The sequence below is a fragment of the Lycium ferocissimum genome, chromosome 9 (genome assembly GCF_029784015.1).
Source record: "Lycium ferocissimum isolate CSIRO_LF1 chromosome 9, AGI_CSIRO_Lferr_CH_V1, whole genome shotgun sequence".
NCBI classification, from domain to species: domain Eukaryota; kingdom Viridiplantae; phylum Streptophyta; class Magnoliopsida; order Solanales; family Solanaceae; genus Lycium; species Lycium ferocissimum.
The window spans coordinates 23,531,140-23,546,323 of NC_081350.1; the positions used below are offsets into that span (position 1 = coordinate 23,531,140).

Consider the following 15,184-nt stretch of genomic DNA (forward strand, 5'->3'; position numbering starts at 1 on the left):
ACAGCGTTCAATTGCATTGCATTGTGATCTAGAACTTGGCCTGAATGTCTGTTGAGGCGAAATTATGAGTAACACTTGGTATAGGAAAGGATCTTAGGCCTTCTTTGACCCGTTTGAGCCTTTCTGACCTACCAAATAACATTATCCCTAGCATTCCCCCTTTGAGCCTAAAACCTTTTCTTTGACAACCACATCATAAGCCTATACCATTTCTGAGTGCTTACACGCACTATCCCTCTCTTGGCCCAACTCCCGAGCGCAAGAGGAACGTGCAACCGCGGATAAAGATCCAAGCTGAAGTTGCCAACAAAAAAAATAAAAAATAAATATATATATATATATATATATATACACACACAAAGGTCTCATAAAAATAAAGACGAACAACGACCTCCAAAGCAAGAAGGAGCAAAAAAAAAAAAAACATCAGTTATCATTCAGGATCTCGAGCATACAACCCGTCATTCCTTTTTACTTTTCACACTCTGGCATACAACCCGGAATTAGCATCAAGACTTCGGGCATACAACCCAGGTCAATTCTCTTAATCCCCACAGAGTCTCGGGCATACAACCCCGAACTCCCAAAAAAAAAGCTCCAACTTGCAAAAGAAGTCGCACAAGTACAAAAGAAAGGGACAACAAAATGAAGCAGATCAACATCAGAGCACACAAATACCAACCAAAGACATAGTGCAATGCTCAGGGAAGGATTAGTCACTCCTTACCCAAATGATATCCTACCCTTTTCCCAAGCCTACATTACAAACTCATAACAAGCCCTACGTGATCCTATGCCAAGGGTTCTCACATTAGTGGATACTTACATGACGGCCAAGCTTATGGTATCACAATTGCATGCATTGAACATCTTTTTGAGTATGAGTGTACTTCTCTAGACATCCCAAAGTTCAAAAATACTGAATATGTGTGAAAAAGGGACTTTCTTTCTAGTGAGGGCACTTGAAACATGAGGATAGGTATAGTTCAAAACCTTTACTTGAAGCAAGACGAACAAATCTTGTCAATACTTAGGTATGTCTGAGGTACCACTTGAAGCTGTAGGAATTATCCCGAAGTCAATCTCGGTTAGCTGAGAAGAAATTGATAGAATTCTTATGCACAAAACTAATTGTTGGTACCAACTGAAGTCAAGACACAATTCTCTTCACTTTTTCATTTTCCAATATGCTTTACAACAAAAACAACAAAATCAACAAAAAATGCATAAAAAAAAATAAATTAATTATAGGCGCCCACCTTCTAATGCGGATATTTCATTTCAAGTACATTTTTTACAGGCGCCGACCTTTTAATGCGGGTATTTCATTTCAAGTACATTTTTTACAGGCGCTCACCTTCTAATGCGAGTATTTAATTATTCAGTCAGGCGCCCACCTTCTAATGAGGGTATTTTAATTTCAGTCAAGGCGCCCACCTTCTAATGCGGGTATTTCAAATTTCAATTCAGGCGCCCACCTTCTAATGTGGGTATTTTAATTTCAGTCAGGTGCCCACCTTCTAATGCGGGTATTTTAAATTTCAATTAGGCGCCCACCTTCTAATGTGGGTATTTTAATTTCAGTCAGACGCCCACCTTCTAATGCGGGTATTTTAAATTTCAGTTCAGGCACCCACCTTCTAATGCGGGTATTTTAATTTCAGTCAGGCGCCCACCTTCTAATGCGGGTATTTTAATTTCAGTCAGGCACCCACCTTCTAATATGGGTATTTTACTTTCAGTCAAGCACCCACCTTCCAACACAGGTAGTTTAATTTTTTTCTACAGGCGCCCACCTTCAAATACAGGTATTCCATTTCAAAGCTCAAGCACACAAAGCAGAGTATGCATCAGGATCTCGGCACACAACACGAGACTTCATTTCATTTCAAGACTCTGGCACACAAATCGGAGTATGCATCAAGGTCCTCACACACAATCCAGGACCCCTCTACATTCAAAGCTTTTGCACACAACCTGATGTTTCCATCAGGGTCCCGACATACAACTTTGCAGTCCATTTCAATCCATGACCCTGAGTTCGGTCGCCCCTCTAGCAATGAATCATTTTCCTCCCCAACAAGTTTTCCCGAACTACAATCGGTCTGACTCCCATCTCAGGGATATGTAGGTAGCTCGAATTCGAGCACGACCGTTCTTCGTCCTACATTTGCTAGGACCATTCTAACAACACTGGGGCAAAATTTTGATCGGACGATCAAAATTTGCCACAACATCCATTAGTTATCATTTTTTGAACTACATTGACCTGATTCTCGTGATGGACGAGATATGTAGGAAACTCTAAGCAGAGTTCGGTCACATCGGGGCGAGAATCATTCTTTTCCCAGCAAGAATACAATCTTCCACCCTCCCAGCGTCTTGTAGCTTGACACTGGGGCAATTTTGGAAGCGATGAAGTGGGTACGTGAAATTTTTTTGGCCCTGAACAATCCTTCCCTTTTTATCATTTTTCTTTTTATCACAACCCTGCCGACGGACGGAGAGTATTGTCAAAGCTCTATCAATGTTTGGTTTCTTTCTCCGTACATATCCTTTTAGTAATTCTTTGCCGATCCAAAATAGGCTACACGTCAACGTCTTCGTCCGAAAACTCTTTCAGCGTCTCCGGTTGAAGAGGGACAAGCTGTTGACACATAATTTTGGCTCGTCGTGCTTAAAATTAACGTTTCGGGGGGCCCTGATTCGTTAAAGAGCATGAAATACCATTTTCTACACATTTTTGCATTTTTTGACACTTTATCGATATCCTTATTTTAGGCATTTTATCAATTTATTGTCATTTTTAAGAATCATTACTTTTGCACATGCACAGCGTAATACTACCATTTTGTGCAATTAATAATTGTTTCTTTATTTAATAGCAGTACATTTTTATATCTTATACATTAATATTTAAATTTTATTCTTACATTATTATTTATACATGTATTAGTTAACTATATTTTAGTACAGTCTGTCAGTGTAGAGAAAATCGAGCAATTAATTCTTAAACGCAGAGCAAGAATTATATCAAGTCAAAGTCTTGTCACTTTTAAAAAGGTGACTTTTGAAGTGATGAGTTGGGTTCTTCATCCATTGATTAATAGATTTTTATACATTAGTTAAAGGGGTGAAATCCCCATTGGACAATAACCTAAGGATTAAAATGAGCATTGAGGGGACAAGGGGGTATGGCTTTATATTTTTTGGACAATAAAATGGGTCACTTTATTTTATAAAAGAAGTTGGGGGGGTTTAATTTTATTTTTTCATCTTTTATATTCATATGCACAACACAGACAACACACAATTTGTCAGATTTTTTATCTCATTTGAGACCCTTCCTCTCAAAAGTTCTTAACAGACCCTTCACACTCACTGCTTCTTCTCCGACGAAGCTCGTCGGAGTTCCGAGATCTGGCCACAAAGTAACAACACCCCACGACGCAATTGACCCTCTCCCCCTTTCGTTCTCCTCCCATCGCCACCCCTACTCCAACCAAACCACGCCGGGGCAGCCAATAAACAGACCCCTGATGTGCCGGGCATTTATGGCACATTCGAGGCCTTTTTACGAGAAGTTTTACTTGTTTTTAAGCAAGTCAGTGTCTATTTAATGTGTTTTTAGTGTTTTTCTGTAACGTATCGTATTCGGACCGAAAACAGTTGGAAGTGCAGAACTGGTCGTAAATTCAGTTTACGGACCGTATTCTCAAATACGGGCCGTATTCCATGGCCGTATTAAAGCATAAGGAAAACAGAATGTCAGGCTGAGACATGGTGATTTACGAACAACTTTTACGGACCGTATTCCACTTTACGGTCCGTATTTCAAGGCGTATTTAACCATGTGGGCATCAAGCAGAAAGTCGGAGTTTTGGAAGTTGAAAGACGACCTGGCAGTTTACGGACCGTAAACCAATTTACGGTCCGTATTTCAGAAGAACAAAGTTGATCAAATGGAAGTAAGTCTCAAGAAAATAGCGTACGATGTCCGTAAACCACTTTACGGACCGTATTTCGTATCGACGGGGACCAAAGTGCAAATCTGCAACTTTCACGTTTTCAGAACCTATAAATAGTCATTGTAGGGTTTTAATTATTATCAGTTCTCATATTTTAGGTTTTGACTTAGAACATTAAATATTCTCTAGTTTTTGAAGTTTCAAACATCGATTCAAGTATTCTCAATTCCTCTTTTCTTCCAAAGTAAGCAATTATGAATTCTTCAATTTCTTGTTTATTGTTCTTTGTCATGAGTAGCTAGTTTCCTTTACTAGGGTTGTGAACCCAATTGATCGGTGTTTTGTGATTGGGGTTGTGATTGATATACAAATAATGGATTATTAGGGTTTGTTTATTCTTTATTCTTCATTCATAATTAATGGTTGCAAACATTGATTAAAGCCATAAACCTTAATTTATTTGGGAGAATAATTAGGGTTGGTAAGAATAAACAACAAGAACTCAAAGCTTTACACTTTATTTAATAAATTCACTTAGGAATAAGAAGAATTTACTTGGCATGGTTAATTGTTCTTCATAGTCACTTTCTTATATTTGGGAAAATCATAGAAAGAAATAATCTTTATTTATTGGAAAATAGTAGAGATTCATCTAGAGATTAAGTGCATTCATGTAATGATCCATTAGAAGTATATCAAGCTCAATGCCCATGATCATACACTCTATCTAACGGGGACACAACCTTAGTTTCTTTTACTATAAATTCACAACCAAAGCAGTATCTAGCAATTAGTTACTAAAAACCCATATTTTACCAAAATCATCGGACTAAGACATTAGACCTAAACATAGCATTCTACAAATTCAGTACCCTTTTCACACCCTATTCCCTGTGGGATTCGACCCCAACCTTGTTGGGTTACTATATTTGACAACGTCCGCGTTATACCATTAATAGGTGTAATTTGAGCGTATCAACCCCCAAACACCACCCCCACTGCCCAGCTCCGGCGAACCCACGATACCGGAGAAATTGATGAACCACCGCGAAATAGCCCGCACACCACCCAACTCCGACCAAACCACCAGTGACGTCCAAACACACACCGCCGTTGTCCCACTACTTCATTTTCCTCTCTCCATTAACGCCGACCACCACCCCACTGCCCAGCTCCGGTGAACTCACGACGCCGGAAAAATTAATGACAACACCACTATTGTATCCGCAGACACATCCCGAAGACGACACTCGGAAGGAACCCGAAGACTTCATCGAATCCTTGTTTGTATTTACTTTCGCGCGTTATTTAAAATTGTACAAAACATAAACTCGGAGTAGTGAAAACTTTACTTTAATGCTGGGCGGGGATATTTAATTACTTGTCACTTGTTTGTTTAACTTAAAATTTGCCATTCGCCTTAGGCAAGACTTAGGCCGTCAATACTTTCATAAATAGATTAGATTGACTCGATATAAACACTCGGTTAATTAATTCACTTTTGACGTTTAGACAAAAACATTAGTTCATTCTTTATTTCAAAGCACATTCTTTATCAATATACTTTTCATACATATATCTTTAGTTTTTTCCTTAAATATTTAACTTTTTTTTACAAGTAATTCTTTCATAAGTATTCTTTAATTCTCAAATACACTTTTTCTATTCTTTGATCAACCCTTAAAACAAAATTATCCCTTTACATGAAGGAAGATACAACTCAATTAACTTCGTCATTTTTCAAACACTTTCCTTAAATACAGTTCTTTACACTATACGATTTATATTCGCTCATATTCAACTTTTTATATCTTTATATACTTTGATACATTACTCTACATACACTTTTACACTTTTTACTTTTGATATGCACTGTCTATACTTATAATATACATTATTTATACTAACAATATACGCTCTTTATATACTTATTATACAACCTTTTACACATTTCTTTTTTATATATATGTTTAATTTACATTACATTCTTTGTATGTTTAATATACATACATTCTTTCATATTCTATTATACTCTTTTATACATTCTTTATATAGTTGTTTATATTCTTTACACTAGCATTATACCAATAGATGTACACTCTATACACTTTTATACTTACAAGGTACATTTTTATACTCCTTTATACATTTTTTTTATACATTCTTTATATATATATATTTGATACTTGATATATATATATATATATATATATATACATTTTTATACGCTATATATACTTAGCATATTATCACCCAGTGTAGCTTTTCATGAAATCAAAACATTTTGAAAATAGGTAATAATAATGATAAACAGATAAATAATCCCCTCTAGTGTTCAAAAAACTGTTTAAGGACTTTTTCTGACAGGCTTCGAGTGGATGCTTAATACCTTCCCCTCGGGGTAAATAAAACACTTATTTAGAATCTCATAGGTTTGGTGGACTAAAAATGGAGTAGACACACAAATACATATAGGTTTCCTGATTTTCCTAAAAAATAAGGTGGCGACTCTAACTCTTTTTAAACCGGTTAGAAGAACCGGAAAGTTGCAAACTATCTTGGACCCGTTCAAAATAGGGCGTAACACACACGAGCCAAAAAGATTGTCAATGTGATTTTAGATATCATCGGGTTGTTGAAAACAATTCAAGAATTGAGACGACTTTATGCTTAATTTCATCCTTCTTAATTCTATATTATGACCTCAATTACAATATTTATGTTTTTAATACTCGATTTATTAGATATGGAGGCCGTTTGAATTTATTGTATTTTGTACTTTGAAAAATTGTGTTCAAGCAAAAACTTTACATGCTTAAAATTCACTAAGCATATCTAGATCAATATTAAAGAAGCCTAAGAGAATGTTCATATGGTAGAAGATTTATACTTGGTTAAAATTCACTAAGCATATCTAGATCAATATTAAAGAAGCCTAAGAGAATGTTCATATGGTAGAAGATTTATACTTGGTTTGGATATAAATAAAATCATGTTCTCCTTAAGTGGCTAAATCTACTAGATAACGATGATTTAGATCTTATAAAGATTAAAACTGGATTTTGTGATTGTTTGCAAGGAATGTTAGATAATGTGAAGTGGCGAAATTTGATTTATAAGAACTGTGTGTGTACAAGTTTTGTAATTATAATTACAATTTTTAGAAAATGCAAAAGGATAGTACATAGTTGTTAAACAAATCGAACAAAATAAAAGGACAATAATTATTGACATAGTTTATTATAATCGAACTTTAGATGAGACTAAAGGTTCTCAAACTTTTTGCAATATCCATCTAATATTATTTGAAAAGAAAAATGCTATTTTCAAATCATATTTGTACCTTATCTTCTATTATCTGAACATAGTCTAACTATAATAGTAACTCCAAATACAACCAATAGTTACTTATTATAATAAACAATTTATATTAATATTTAAAAATTTAATATTTTAATAGTTATCACTTTTTAGATTTCACAAATTTAGCATTCTTAGATATACCAATGGATTATGACAAAATAACTACCACCCAAGATATGCACAATTGGTGCGGTAAAGACATTTTAAAGCTTATTTATTATCTGGACAAATACGTTAATATTTCTTAAAATTTATAAGCATATTATATTTATCACAAAATTTAAAAGGAGATTAAAGTTCTCTTTTACTATATTTACTGTATAACGTAAAGGAGTGTTATATTCTCGGTCAATTGGATGAAATAAATAGTTGTAAGTCAATCACTATATATTGTTATTTCTTTTGAATCATGTCATTCAAGTTGTTGCATCATAAAAGTTTATTCTTAAATAAATATATTTATAGAACAAAAATGAAATCTAAAATTTTGTTCACATTTAGACTTAATGTTCTCATATGATAAGATAATAGTTTACTATGATTAATTCTTCTTAATATTATTCGCAAGATCGCGCGGGTACGTGTACTAGTTAAAGGTAAAAGGGAAAGTTTCAAGTTAAATAATTTCTAAACATAAAAATATATCATTCCTTTTTAGACATATTAAAAAAAAAGTGTGGTACTATTTTTTGTGTTGGGCCCAATGCTAGCACGGGGTTTCATCATCTAGTGTTAATGTATATGTGATACATTTGGCAACAACAAGGTCATTTTTGAAGAAAAATTCTAATGGGTGATACAATTACTAATTTTCTTACAATAAATAATAATATGAGTTAAATTATTAAAAATATAAAATAAAGAAAATATGATAAATTACAAAGAAGATTAGTATATTATTGTCCAATTGGGAGGCGGAAAGGAATAAACATAAAAGAAAAGAAAAAACGTTTTCGGAGAAAAACACTCTTCGATAGTAGTGATTAGGAAAAAGAGTGGGTTTGTTCTTTCTAATAACCAAAACCCGAAATTTCCCCTCAAAAGAAAACCCTCGTCTCTAATACATACAGTTTCTTCTCTACTCGTTTTGATTCAACTATTTTGTGTTTCAATTTTTGGAGTGAGAAGAAGAAGAAGCGATGGGAGAAAGGAAGGTGTTAAACAAGTATTACCCGCCGGATTTCGATCCAGCGAAGATTCCTCGGCGAAGACAGCCAAAGAATCAGCAGATGAAAGTGCGTATGATGCTTCCTATGAGTATTCGTTGTGCTACTTGTGGTAATTACATCTATAAGGGTACTAAATTCAATTCCCGCAAAGAGGATGTCGTTGGCGAGGTATTTTTTACAATTTGCTCCCTTTATTTTACAATTTTGGGGATTTGGGGTTTGTGTATATGTGTTGTTTAATTGAGATTCTTGATGGGTTTGTGGAATTATGTGATATTGGTTTTGCTTAAATCCTGTAATTGATTGAGAAATTCATTAAATTTATATAAATATTAGACTGTCAACCCAGTTATTAATGTATATTAACTTAAGGTCTAGTTTTCAGTGACTTGTTATTAACTTAAGGTCAACCTAAGAACCCATAAACTTCTTAATTTTTTGTGTTGTGTTGTTTTGGAGATGTTTTTGTTTCGTTCAGTTGAAATAGTAGTTTCACGAGTATATGATAACCTATGTAGTGGCAATTGAGATTCTTGTTCGGTTTGAGAATTGGGTGACTGTTGACGAAAATTTCCGACTTGGCTTGGAAATTGTTGTTAATTAGAACTAGCTTTCCCTGTTTTGGTTAAGTAATATATTGCTTCTTCTTTGCTGCTAGTGTTCTTAAATTCGTAGATTACCCGATAGCTGGCATCTATGTTTTGGCCAAGAAATGTGGTGACTTCCGATTCTAGATTACAAACTAAACTCTCCCTACTATCGGCTTTGCCATCTAGGATGAACTCACGACTAAAACCATATTATATCCTTTTTAGATTACCTTAGTGTAGACTCAATATCACTCAAATTAATACACCATGGGGGAATGAAGCTGAACTACCCCTGTACTCCAGTAGCTTGGAAGCTATTTATGTAGCTCTATCCTTGCACTTATTCATCATTTGGCCTAGGGCCTCGAATGTACAGTATAGGAGTAGATGCTCCGCTGACTTAAATAATGTCAAAATATTTGGATGCAACACTATTAATCGGGACGGGGAACATGAGAATGGAAATATGCCACCAGGTGTACCTTAAACTCATTTTCCCAGCACAATATCTGAAAGGAGCAAAAACTTGGCTCATGGTATTTTCAAGTCAAGATCGTAGTAAAATCTAGAATTACTTCCTTAGCTCTTTTTGCCTTTCCCTTTTGATGGAAAAATCATTGCAGTTGATAGTTGCTCATTAACAATAGGAGAAGCATCTCATATTTGTTTTACCAAAAACAACTATAAAAACACATCTATTGTTTGTTTTCTTGCAATGAAAACATTGTGTGTAGAAGAGGCTTTCTTGTTAAGCAATTTATTCAGCTTGATGCACCCAAGGGTGTCACCTAGTGGTCAATGAAGTGGGTTAACGCGAGGCTTGTACTGGGTATTGATTTTGAGATTTATTAGTTGTAGAGTCCACTTCCTACTCATGGTGCATCGTCTTCAATTCTTGCTTCCAAATTTTCTTCACCTTGTCTTCACAATTAGTTTCAATTGTATATGATAAATCACAATAACAGACAATTAATATAAACTCAATAATCAAGTTAAGTTGGGCATAATTCACATGAACATGCCCAATATCAGCATGTGTCTTAAATTCACTGGCTTGAATCTTGATCTAATTCGAATAATTCGCCCAAATGATATTTAATCAGAAAACTCAGCCTCTCATGTAGTGCTGATGAGGTCTCAGGTTCAAATCCCAGAGGAGGTAGAAACACTAGGTAATTTCTTCCCTTATGTCCAAGTCTTGGTGGACAAAGTTACCGATGCCTGTGCTAGTGGGGGTAGTAGGTAACCCGTGGAATTAGTCGAGGTGCGTGCAAGCTCGCCCGTCCACCACAATTGTGAAAAAAAAAAAAAAGGGAGTGCTTGACATTAAACATACAACTCACAGACTGGCCAGTTTGAAGTCCTTATAGTTGGTAGAAATTTGATAATTTGAGCAGTAGCCCCTTAGCTCTTAGAAATTTGAGCGATAAGGCTGGCATTGATAATTCTTTAAAAAGTTACTCTGTAGTGGACATGTTCATATATGTGTGTGTGCGCGCACGTGTGTGTGTGTGTGTGTTCTTGATCTGAATTATAATCAAATGTCAAATTATGCAGACTTACTTGGGAATACTAATCACAAGATTCAGTAGAAATTTGATAATTTGAGCAATAGGCCCTTTGCTCTTAGAAATTTGAGCAATAAGTCCGACATTGATAATACTTTAAAAATTTACTCTATGGTGGGCATGTTCCAATGTATGTGTTTTTTTGTATGTTCTTTAACTGAAGTATAGTCATGTGTCAAATTATGCAGACCTACTTGGGGATACAAATCTTTAGATTCTATTTCAAGTGCACAAAGTGTTCCGCGGAAATTACTTATAAGACAGATCCCAAAAATTCGGATTATACTGTTGAATCTGGAGCAACCAGGAATTTTGAGCCTTGGCGTGGCAAAGATGAGGTAAGAATTTTATCAACTTGTAATCCTATCCACCACTTTCTTCTCTATAGGAAGGATTGTGAACCTTCTATATTATATAAAGTTTCATTTTTTCATTTTTCGGGCTTCAGTATCTTGTGCATTCTCAGGCTTCAGTATACTGTGCATTCATGTTTATGTTTTATTTTATTGTAGGAAATGGAGAAGGAGAAACAAAAAAGAGATGCTGAAGAAATGGGTGATGCAATGAAGTCATTAGAAAATAGAACCCAGGATTCGAAAAGAGAAATGGATATTCTTGCTGGTTTAGATGAAATGAAATCTCTGAAGGTGAGTCTTGAAGTTACTTCTTCAGTTATTTCCAAACCTAAATTTGCACTCATGTTTTTTTTTTCCCCTCATGTGTGGTTTATATTCTGTGTTTCTATTCTGATAGCGTTCTTACTTATTAATGTTCAACTTTTTCAGTCAAGACACGCAACTGTAAGTGTTGATGCGATGCTTGAAGCTTTGCAACGGTCACACGAGTCAAAGGTATGATGGTGTTTTATATTGTTTACAGGCTCGATTAGGAGTAAAAAATTGTCCTTGATGACTACTGTTCACTGTTATCTCTATTCTGTTGATTGGTAAATTTAGAGAACTTCAAGTCCACTCCTGCATAAAGCTGCTGGATGTATAAACGTCCTTTGACACATAATTGGAGTTCGCTTGATGACCAAAGCTTTCAAATGAAATTGCTCTTTATCAGATCAAATCAACGTCCCACTATTGGGATTCTGTATGCTGAATTGATGATATAGCCCTTGTAATTAAGAACCAAATCACAGACTAAATTCTTCTATTTACTTCTTCATTCTTGAACACTTTATCTTACGTATTAGATATTGTGCGGTTGCCTACCTCAAGCTCAAGACGACTGTTAAAAAAAAATAAAAAATAAAAAAAAGAGGAAAGAACAGAATTAGTGAAATTAAAAGGAAGGATATTTTTTGTGAAACCAGAGGCTTTGAACTCTATTAGATCATGCGAGAATTGTTAGTGGAGAATTATACAGGATTGATTGAAATCGATAAATGTAAAAGCAAAAAAAAAAAAAAAAAAAAAAAAACACTTAAAACATTTTGAGAACTAGAGTTGATGTTTTTAGGTTGAATTTTGGTCACTTTATCTTAATTGCATATTTTGGAATTCTTTTGGTAATTTTGATTGTGGGCTTTAAGGTTCCATTTTTACTTTACATGCAAGGAATGTTAGCTTGGAGATGATATTGGTATTTGTTCTTAGGAAGCACTGCAAGTATCTATAAATCCAGGAAGGAGTATTAAGAGTTTAAAAGAAAATGTTGACTTAAATGATAGGTTATCCAGGATGATGTTGATAGGTTATCCAGGATGATGAGAACAATTATGTGATTAACTAATAAGGGAGCTCCATAACTGCCGCTCTTCACTGGATCGTGGTGGATTGTGAAAATCTGTTGAAATACCTTCTTATAATTAGTTGATGAGTATGTGAAACATTTGACAGACTGCTTCTTTATCATATTAATATTAATCACCTTGACAGGAGAGGAAGATGGAGGAAGAAGATGAAGCTCTTATACGTTCACTTTTCCAGGTTGGTATATCATAGTCTGAATATATTTGTTCATAGGTGTATTTTTAAGAACGTTAATATCTCAAGAAGTTTTCTTGGCCTTGTGATTTTAAATCAGGGATCAAGAGAGATTGTTAAAAGAATCGATGATGAAGAACTTGAGGATGACGACGACTTAGCTTTCTTTACCCCTGAAAGTGCAGGGTCAGAAAACAACTCTCTTAAGGTACAAGTGCCGGGTCATTCAATTCAGTTTTCCAACTATTATGTTCCATCAACTTACAAAACAGAATTAAATAATTATCATCTTTGTTAATTGGCTTGCATACCTAGAAAGTTCCATACGTTAGTGTCACAGCTGCCTCGAGCCATAGACATCAAGCAAGTGAAATCTAAATTTTATCTGGTACCTGTGCTGGTGGAGGTAGCAGGTACCCAGTGGAATTAGTCGAGTTGCGCTCAAGCTGGCCCTGCCGCCACAAGTATCAATAAAAAAACATAAAATGTGCGATGCAAGAATATAGAATTCTGTTAATTGACTTCTTTTACTAGAGATGCCTAAGAAAGTGGCAGCATCTACGCAATGATCAATCTCCTTTACGTTGGACCTGTTGTATGTCTGACATGCAACTAAAGAAAAGTATAAAAAATACAATGTAAATACATAAATTAGATTACAGTTTTGTTGGGAGCAACGCATCTACTGTTAGACTGAAATCTGAATGCAATATTGTGCCTAAAGTCTAAACCTTCTTTTTGTTGTTTCTTTTTAACACTAAGCTTGTTATTGTTTAAATGCAGAAGAGAAAGGTTTCTGAGGAACCTGATGAAAAGCCCACAGATATTTTGACAAAAGCCAGTAGTACTGGCAGCTCTAAAAACGAAGGTAGGTTCAGTTTTTCCATCTGATTCTGTTCCGAGGGTATCATTGCTTCCAATATTTCCAATATCCTTGTATGACAAAAAATATTTCTTGGGTCAGAATACCCTTCATTCATGACAAATCATGGGAGTGAATTTCCGTTGTGAGAAAAGTCTTCGAAGTGATTTTTGGATTATGATTATTGTCCCACTTGAAAAAAGTGAGGGAGAGAATTGTTTTTCATGCTCTTATTTTCTGAAGGCTAGTATTACAACTGCTGCATAGTTGTCCATGAGCAATCTGTAATCTTCCACCTTTCTTTTGCATGGCTTGTTCTCTCTTTTATTTCCTTCGGGGGAGTGTTGTGTGTCTGTTTTTTTTTTTTTTTTGTTTGTGTGTGTGTGGTGGTGGTGGTTTGGGGCGGGGTGGCGTGGGGGGTGTTAGAGCTGACTAGAAATTTGATGGATGAGATGTTGTTAACTCTTCAATAATCATAGAATTTGTTGGTTTTACTTGGAAAAAATAGTAATAATTGTCATAGTACTTTTTTTTGGACATCTGGTGATTAATGTTGAGGGATCTTACTCTATTTTCATAACTTGTCTTGCAGATAAAGCATCCGCAAGTGATAATAAAATCATTTTGAAGTCCTCATCTGTCAAAATATCCATAGTCAAGAAGCCAGTCTCGGACTCCAACAGCAAGAAGGCATTTGAAGGAAACAAGCAAGACGCCCAGAGCACTGGTGCTGCGACAAGCAGTAGTCTACTCTCGCTATGTCAACAGTATGATAGTGATGAAGATGATTGATTCAGTGATCCCTGCAACTTTTATATGTCCAGCTATCCGCCAAATTTATTAGTCGCGGGGTGTGATTTTCATTGGGCATGCTCTTTCCATGGGCACTTGAAATGTATCTCTCTGCAAACCGGCCGTCTGTAGGTATAAGATAAGAATGAGTATCCTCTACGGTTGATGCTCCAAATCTTGAGCCGATTCTCGTGTCAATTGAAGGGTCTTTTATTACTGCTTAATTGGGATGTAACGTTGTTAGTCATTGCGCTGGTCATTTTTTTACATTTTTACAACTATCTCAATGGTTCGAAAAAGTACTCCTGCATGTAAAGCAGTTCCCTCCATGGTTAGTGCATGTAACAAGTCCTAACTCTTTCATTCACTCATTGTGCTTCTCTCTAAATAGTTACACGCACGATAGAGCCTTTTTTTTTTTTTTTTTTTTTTAAACAATCAAGTTCGTTTTTGGGTTTGAATTTTGTTTGGTAAGAAAGTGTCATAGCAAGGGAAAAGGAAGGCGAAATTTAAAATGCATATCTTTTTCTTTCACATTTGGTTAGTTTAAATTTTTAATGGAAGATAAAAGGCAGAAACAAAACTGAGAGGAGAAACATTGATATTCCAATTCCAATAAATCTAATATCCTTCCTTCCCTTTCTAGTATATTTCGCAAAAATTATCCAAATTAACCTTCAAAAGTTAAAATTAAACTACTATGGCGTTTGTTTAAAAACAATGATGATTTTTTCTTTCAGTTTCTGTTTTTTTTTTTAAAAAAAAAAAAAGAAAAAGAAAAGTGAAAAGCTTTTCCTACGCGTTTTGTAAATAGGGGCCATTTTTCTCAAAACTAGGGAAAAGAAAATTTTCCCCAAATTTTAAACAAAAACTTGTCCCATCGCTCGGCCATCCGAATCGGGTTTTGACATATCCAAAGCAGTCCGACCCGACGAAAT

General features: G+C 35.1%; 1 protein-coding gene across 1 annotated transcript; it reads left to right on the top strand.

Moving 5' to 3' along the window:
* Nucleotides 1–8,325: 8,325 nt before the first annotated feature.
* On the top strand, nucleotides 8,326–14,594 carry LOC132029942 (uncharacterized). Its single transcript, XM_059419365.1, has 8 exons — nucleotides 8,326–8,668; nucleotides 10,847–10,996; nucleotides 11,171–11,305; nucleotides 11,444–11,509; nucleotides 12,545–12,595; nucleotides 12,693–12,800; nucleotides 13,376–13,460; nucleotides 14,047–14,594. Exons 1-8 carry the CDS (start codon nucleotides 8,471–8,473, stop codon nucleotides 14,244–14,246), a joined length of 993 nt encoding a protein of 330 aa, XP_059275348.1. The 5' UTR covers nucleotides 8,326–8,470; the 3' UTR covers nucleotides 14,247–14,594.
* Nucleotides 14,595–15,184: the final 590 nt, after the last annotated feature.

Excerpts from the sequence above, each read along its gene's own strand:
- LOC132029942 (XM_059419365.1), top strand. The coding sequence starts at position 8,471 with ATGGGAGAAAGGAAGGTGTTAAACAAGTATTACCCGCCGGATTTCGAT. Across the intron at positions 8,669-10,846 it reads AAGAGGATGTCGTTGGCGAG|ACCTACTTGGGGATACAAAT; the intron begins GTATTTTTTACA and ends CAAATTATGCAG. Across the intron at positions 11,510-12,544 it reads AACGGTCACACGAGTCAAAG|GAGAGGAAGATGGAGGAAGA; the intron begins GTATGATGGTGT and ends TCACCTTGACAG.